The sequence below is a fragment of the Amblyraja radiata genome, chromosome 33, assembly GCF_010909765.2.
Source record: "Amblyraja radiata isolate CabotCenter1 chromosome 33, sAmbRad1.1.pri, whole genome shotgun sequence".
NCBI lineage: Eukaryota > Metazoa > Chordata > Chondrichthyes > Rajiformes > Rajidae > Amblyraja > Amblyraja radiata.
This window is the reverse complement of record NC_045988.1, coordinates 1,130,194-1,136,592: the sequence shown is the minus strand read 5'-3', so window position 1 is coordinate 1,136,592 and position 6,399 is coordinate 1,130,194. Positions and strand designations below refer to the sequence as shown.

The 6,399-nt window shown below is 47.6% G+C and overlaps 1 protein-coding gene across 2 annotated transcripts; it reads right to left on the bottom strand.

Moving 5' to 3' along the window:
- Positions 1-1,699: 1,699 nt before the first annotated feature.
- On the bottom strand, positions 1,700-6,153 carry smim35 (small integral membrane protein 35). Of its 2 annotated transcripts, none has more exons than XM_033049664.1 (5): positions 6,030-6,153; positions 4,642-4,680; positions 3,071-3,184; positions 2,459-2,492; positions 1,700-2,008 (listed from the first exon to the last, which is right to left on the bottom strand). In XM_033049664.1, exons 1-5 carry the CDS (start codon positions 6,064-6,066, stop codon positions 1,852-1,854), a joined length of 381 nt encoding a protein of 126 aa, XP_032905555.1. In that variant the 5' UTR covers positions 6,067-6,153; the 3' UTR covers positions 1,700-1,851. The 2 variants fall into 2 exon arrangements, with proteins under 2 accessions (XP_032905555.1, XP_032905554.1); XM_033049663.1 differs by having other exon boundaries at positions 4,579-4,680; positions 6,030-6,151.
- Positions 6,154-6,399: the final 246 nt, after the last annotated feature.

Here is a 6,399-nt window from a genome sequence, read left to right as displayed (position 1 = left end):
AATTAACTGGGCATTATATCTTAGGAGCTTGATCTGTACAAATTGGTGCACACCAGAACACAAGTTCACACCAGAACACAAGTTCACACCAGAACACAAGTTCACACCAGAACACAAGTTCACACCAGAACACAAGTTCACACCAGAACACAAGTTCACACCAGAACACAAGTTCACACCAGAACACAAGTTCACACCAGAACACAAGTTCACACCAGAACACAAGTTCACACCAGAACACAAGTTCACACCAGAACACAAGTTCACACCAGAACACAAGTTCACACCAGAACATTTCTACATTTATAGTCAAGTCGTCACTTTTATTTCTATAGCACATTTAAAAAACAACTCCCGTTGACCAAAGTGCTTTACATTGGTGGAGGTACTAACGTTATACCAATAGTTATATTCCAAAATCACAACTAGATGCAAGCTACTTGCTAGTGAGATGTAGCTCAGTGCTAGTACAAATGCAAGGCATCAGTCTTTTTCTTCTCATGTTCAAATGATTACAAAAATATTGAATTAAAAACATTTGCACTGGCAAATAAATCTCAGAAATGGGAAAAATGTAAACTACCTGCCGAATGTTTCTCACAAAACTCTGAGGTGGAGAAAGATATCAAGAAGACCCATTACACCAATGTCAAAGATAACTCACTCACTCCTTTTATGAGCTTGCAGCAACTAGAGTGGTCACTGTTGGGGGAAATGCAGGAGTCATTTTGTGCCAAGTAAGCCCAGATCAGCACTTTACCAGATCTGTTTCTGTAATAGTGTATTATTATTATTATTATTAATATATGGATAAATATTGGCCAGAATTATCCATCTTCATTGTCCTCTTAAAACTTACTCTGGGATATTTTATTTCTCCCCAAGAGGAAAGGTGGGGCCTCAGTATAAACTCCTAGCCAAAGGCTGGTACAGATAAAGCAGTCTCTCTCTGTTGTCCAGCTGGGCCAGTCTGGAGGAGACGCCTAGTCTCAAGTAGTCTTGGCCTCCAAACAGATGCCATTATGGAGGCAAGGCTGGTTCGCGTCCTCGTGGGCAGGCGTTGATGGCAACGTCTTCGCCCCGTCACTGACCGTATACAGAGAGTGGGACAAGCCAGACTCACAAAAACCAAAGCTGTGAACTGACTAATTATGAATGAGCAGGAACTCTGGAACCTCTTGAACTTGTACAAAGTGCAGAATGAATGGCAGAAGCTTACGGCTCCACTCTGGGTTATGCACAACTCACATGGACACTCCGTACACACAGCCGAGCAGCTATTGAGGGAGTGCAGCGTAGGTTCAACAGGTTCATTCCCGGGATGGCTGGACTGACATATGATGAAAGAATGGGTCGACTGGGCTTGTATTCACGGGAATGTTCAAGTCATCCTGCATCCTCAATGCTATGAGGATGCAGGGTGACTTGGACAGGTTGGGTGAGTGGGCAGATGCAGTTTAATGTGGATAAATGTGAGGTTATCCACTTTGGTGGCAAGAACAGGAAGGCAGATTATTATCTGAATGGTGTCAAGTTGGAGCATGAATTACAGAAACCCTTGCTATAGTGAACCACACTGGGCGGACAGGGGGAGAGGGGGTGGGTTGGGGGGCAGTTGAGAGGGAGGAGGGGGTGGTGCCTGTTATTGCCAATGTTCTGCTACAACCAAATAAGGGGTTTAATATGTCTGGGAAAAAACAGCAAATAAACATACAACAAATAAACATTAAAGGGCACCAAATACACCATGCCTTGTGGTGGCACAGTGGTTACTGCAGTAGAGGAATGTTTATGATTTAAATTCTTGATTCTCTGCATTTCTTTGCAAAACGAGCTGTGATTTGGTGAGAATTACGGCTCATCCTCTTCAGTCCCATTGTGCCCCCAACCCCCTCCCTTCGTATTGCGATACTGGAACTGGTGGTCTGAGCTGCGATTCCCCACACTGTTCATCATCCCACTGACAGTGAACGGGGGATGAAACTCCAGCTGGATGGCGTTCAGCTCCCTGTAAAAATAACCCAGGCAGCAGTTAGTACATTGCCACTTCCACAAGTCAAGGTGAGGGGGGGGGGGGGATATTTACTAGGAACCCGAGGGGCAACTTGTTTTACACAAAGGCTGGTGGGTGTATTGTGCAGGCACCATGTGTGTTACAATGGATTAAGGAGAAGAGCTGCGTTTAGTGCAAGATTCTTCAGACCTGCAATGTGAAGCGGAACTGCAATGCAGCACATTCACTCTGCTCAAACAGGTTTACTGAACAACAATTAAACATTGTGGTTTTTCCAGGGAACAGCACATGCTGCACTCCATAGAATGGCCAGGCTTTGACTTCATTCTGTTTTATGTCCACACCCACACCAATAGTGAACTATCCACAACTACACCAATAGTGAACTATCCACAACTACACCAATAGTGAACTATCCACAACTACACCAATAGTGAACTGTACCTCAGAATATTCCGACGGAAGTTCATCTTGGGTCCTGTGGACGTACAGAAGGAGGAACAAGGATTACAACGGCCTTTGCATTGGAGCAACAAGCTGGTCTCATATTAGACACATCCACATAGACACCCATGCACGGTACCAGCACACACACGCACGCACGCACGCACGCACGCACGCACGCACACACCACAGTATCCCACGGAAACATAACCCAACCTTCACAGAAGAGATATCTGACTGTATTTTTCACTTCTCATTGTATATCCAAAACCTACTCATCTGGGCTAGGCTGTTTAATGACCCAAGTGTAGGGTCCCAGCGCCAGGTCCTGCTTCACCCCATGCCTGTTCCCCGGGAGGTCCTACACCAAGAGTGACCACAGCCGCGTGTGACGGGGGTCAGTGGGGGAGTCAGTGGGGGAGTCAGTGGGAGGGGGTCAATGGAGGGGGGGTCAGTGGGGGGGGGGCCGTGGGGGGGTCAGTGGGGTCAATGGAGGGGGGGGTCAGTGGGGGGGGGGCAGTGGGGGGGGGGGGCAGTGGGGGGGGGGGGGCAGTGGGGGGGGGCAGTCAGTGGGGTGGGGGGTCAGTGGTTACAGAAACATCGCTGGTCTACGTTTAAAGGAGTGTCCACGTCGGTGGTACAGGATGAAGAGGGCAGCCAGGGAAACAATGGTCAGCAGCAGCAGGCAGACGGCAATGATGATCCCTCGCGTATTCACACCGCCATCTGAAACATGAGAGAGGAACATTATCAGAATGAACACATCTCACCACTGCCCTCAGCACAGACTCTGCCTTTTCATTAACTATTGTTTTTGTTTGATGTTTCTGATTGGACCTTTTAAATGACACCAAAGACACAAGGAACAGTCCCTGCCTGATGTACACACATCTACCTCATCTCAGCCCATCGCCCTAGCTTTACCTCACTGTCTCCCTCACATAGTTATCATTCTCCCTCTTAAATGAAAATAACCCACTTTACAGCAAGTCCCATATTCTACTGAACTAGGAAGACAATTCTCCATACGTGTTAGTGTGGGGCTGGTTCACGATACCCCCACTACATTCACAGCTAGCATTCAGCACAGTAATGATTTAAATGAGAATGTAACTGGTATAATTAATATCATAATAATAACTAATATATTGCGATCTCTCTTCCCGGAACTATTAGAGTTTGTCTACACTAAATATTTACCGTCCAATCCACGCTATTGGAAATGTAGAATATCTGGTGATGTTAGGGTTTGTGGAAGAATGTTTTGTACTGATTAGTTAGTGTGAGCAGCATGGTGGCGCGCAACAATAGAGCTGCTGCCTTAAGGGCCTGTCCCACCTGGGCGTCATTTACGCGACAGGCTGGCAGTGACTGACGCGCGACAGTTGCGCAAAAGTCGTCTCGCAGTACAATAGCCGTGCGCCAAGTGCTCTTCTGGGCCCTGCTTCCTTTGGGAGCCATTTGCGATATAATTCGCACTTGGTCCGAGCTCTGTGGCAAGGATTTTCCCAGTGAAAAATTTTCAAAACTATGAGCGCTTTATACCCGGGTGGTCACGTGGTGCGGCGCTCAAATGACGCGCAATGGCGCGCCGACGGCGTAAGGGTGGCGCATGGTTACGGACGTTGATGCACGGTGACGCATAATAAATTAGCATAGGCAATGTTCGTGCGTAACCGTGCTTCACCATGCGCTACACGTACACCATCAGTGCATCACCATACGCCATCAGTACATCAGCGTGCGCAAGGGATACGTCACGCAGGTGGTGCGCGAAGATTTTGAGCATTACAAAATCCTGGGGCGCCATGCGTTACCGCGCGTCACTGTGTACGCCAATGACGCCCAAGTGGGATAAGGCCCTTTACAGCGGCAGAGACCCAGGTTCGATCCTGATCAGGGGTGCTGTCTGTACGGAGTTTGTACGTTCTCACTGTGACCGCTCCAGTTTGCTCCCACACTCCAACTCTAAAACATTTGAGATCATTAGGAACACACTAAGATTGCGCAAGGTAGCATATAAATGGCATTTCTGTTTTCTTTAAGTTTCAGGTATTGGTTAGATATTTAAGACTCGGTTTATTCGGCAATGAATGGAATGTCGGCACATTTCTCCTTACTATTTCCGGTCTCTGTGTGGTTCGTGGGAGTAAGCAGCCTTTCGACAAGTCGGAGGACGTCACCTGAAGGAACGACTGTTGTGAGTTTCCTGTACGGATGATCTACAGACAAGAAGAGATACACATTACTGTGGGTTTTGGTGGCAGCCAGGCTCGGGTCAACACTGAGGTGTGGTCAGCCTGCGGCTTTCATCGTACTTCTGGTAAGGTTCAGGTCTCGATCCACTGGAGCTAGCCACGCTTGCATGGATAGTGGTCATGCCTTTGAACTAAAAGCTTGGGAGTCAGTCAACTTAAGAAACTTGAGCACAAAATCTAGTGTGCTTGTTGCCAGATTCTGTCTGTCATTGACACAGTGCTGTGGAGACCAAGTCAATGGATATTTTTAAAGCAGAGATTGACAGATTCTTGATGAGTACGGGTGTCAGAGGTTATGGGGAAAAGGCACAAGAATGGGGCTGAGAGGGAAAGATAGATCAGCCATGATTGAATGGTGGTGGACTTGATGGGCCGAATGGCCTAATTCTGCTCCTATCACATATATGTTCTCACAGGTGGTGATTAGCAATCTGGCGGAACCATTAATGCGAAGCTCGACTCAGATCTGTGGCCACGTTTAGGACCAGGAAGAGCAATGAAATATTGGACTCAGTTGTATTGGTTAACAAACTTTGCACTCTGTGAATCTGCCATCTACAAAATAACCGCTGTGCTTCCTGCAATTCAACATCAGCTGCTGTGCTCTAAGATTCCTTACTAAGATAAACCATCAGCACCCTCTACGAAGAGAGATTGTGTTCAGGGTGGGCACTGAGGGACATTGCCCTGCAAATCCACTTTGCACACACAAAAGCTGCCAGCTAGACATGGCCCAGATGCATGGATGCCCCCCTCCATGTCTATAGCATTGGAGATGGGGGGCCATCCACCCATTACCTGCAGTGTGATGTACCACTCAGGGCCCCGTGCACACAGCTCTGGCATTAGTCTCAGGGAGACTTGCAGTCTCTTGGGTAATTGCTCACCTGACCAATAATAATAATTGCAGAAACATTGGCACCAAGTTAAAAAAGTTCCTGTCCTTTTAATCCAAACAAAGGATAGAGATTGGAGGAACTCAGCGGATGAGGCAGCATCTATGGGTCTCGACACGAAACGTCACCTATTCCTTCGCTCCATAGATGCTGCCTCACCCGCTGAGCTTCTCCAGCATTTTTGTCTACCTTCGATTTTTCCAGCATCTGCAGTTCCTTCTTAAACAAAGGATAGAGGTTGTTAAGTAATAAATATATTCAAAGGCAGAGAGCATCTCATGTTACAAGCGTACACAATCCCTCATTCTTTACAGTTCCCTTACCCTCCAATGCTACGGAGATGGGGGGGGGGGGGGGGGGTAACAAGAATAAAACCGGTTTAAACATTGAAGCAACAAACCAGAGCTGTATGCTTACCCATTATTTCTCCGTGAGACTGCAGCCAGCGCAGCATTTGCTGTCGAGATTGAGAGTTCCCAGCAAACTGGGCTATGACTGAAACTGGTTTGTCCTGATTCCTGGCAAGTCAACCACAGTGGTGCTCAAAATAAACTGGACCATCAGCTGAGCCGCCCGCGCGGGCACATGTAGTTGGTGAAGCATCATAACTTCACCAATATCACCCTGCTGCCCCCGCTACATGCTCCACACTTCACTTCTCCTAACATCTCTGTTGCCCTTCCTCTCCAGTTACCCTTCCCTTCTCTCTACATCTCCTCCCCTCCCCCTCCCCCTCCCCCATGCATTCTCCTTGTTTATCTTCACACCATTTCTCTCCACTCTCCTT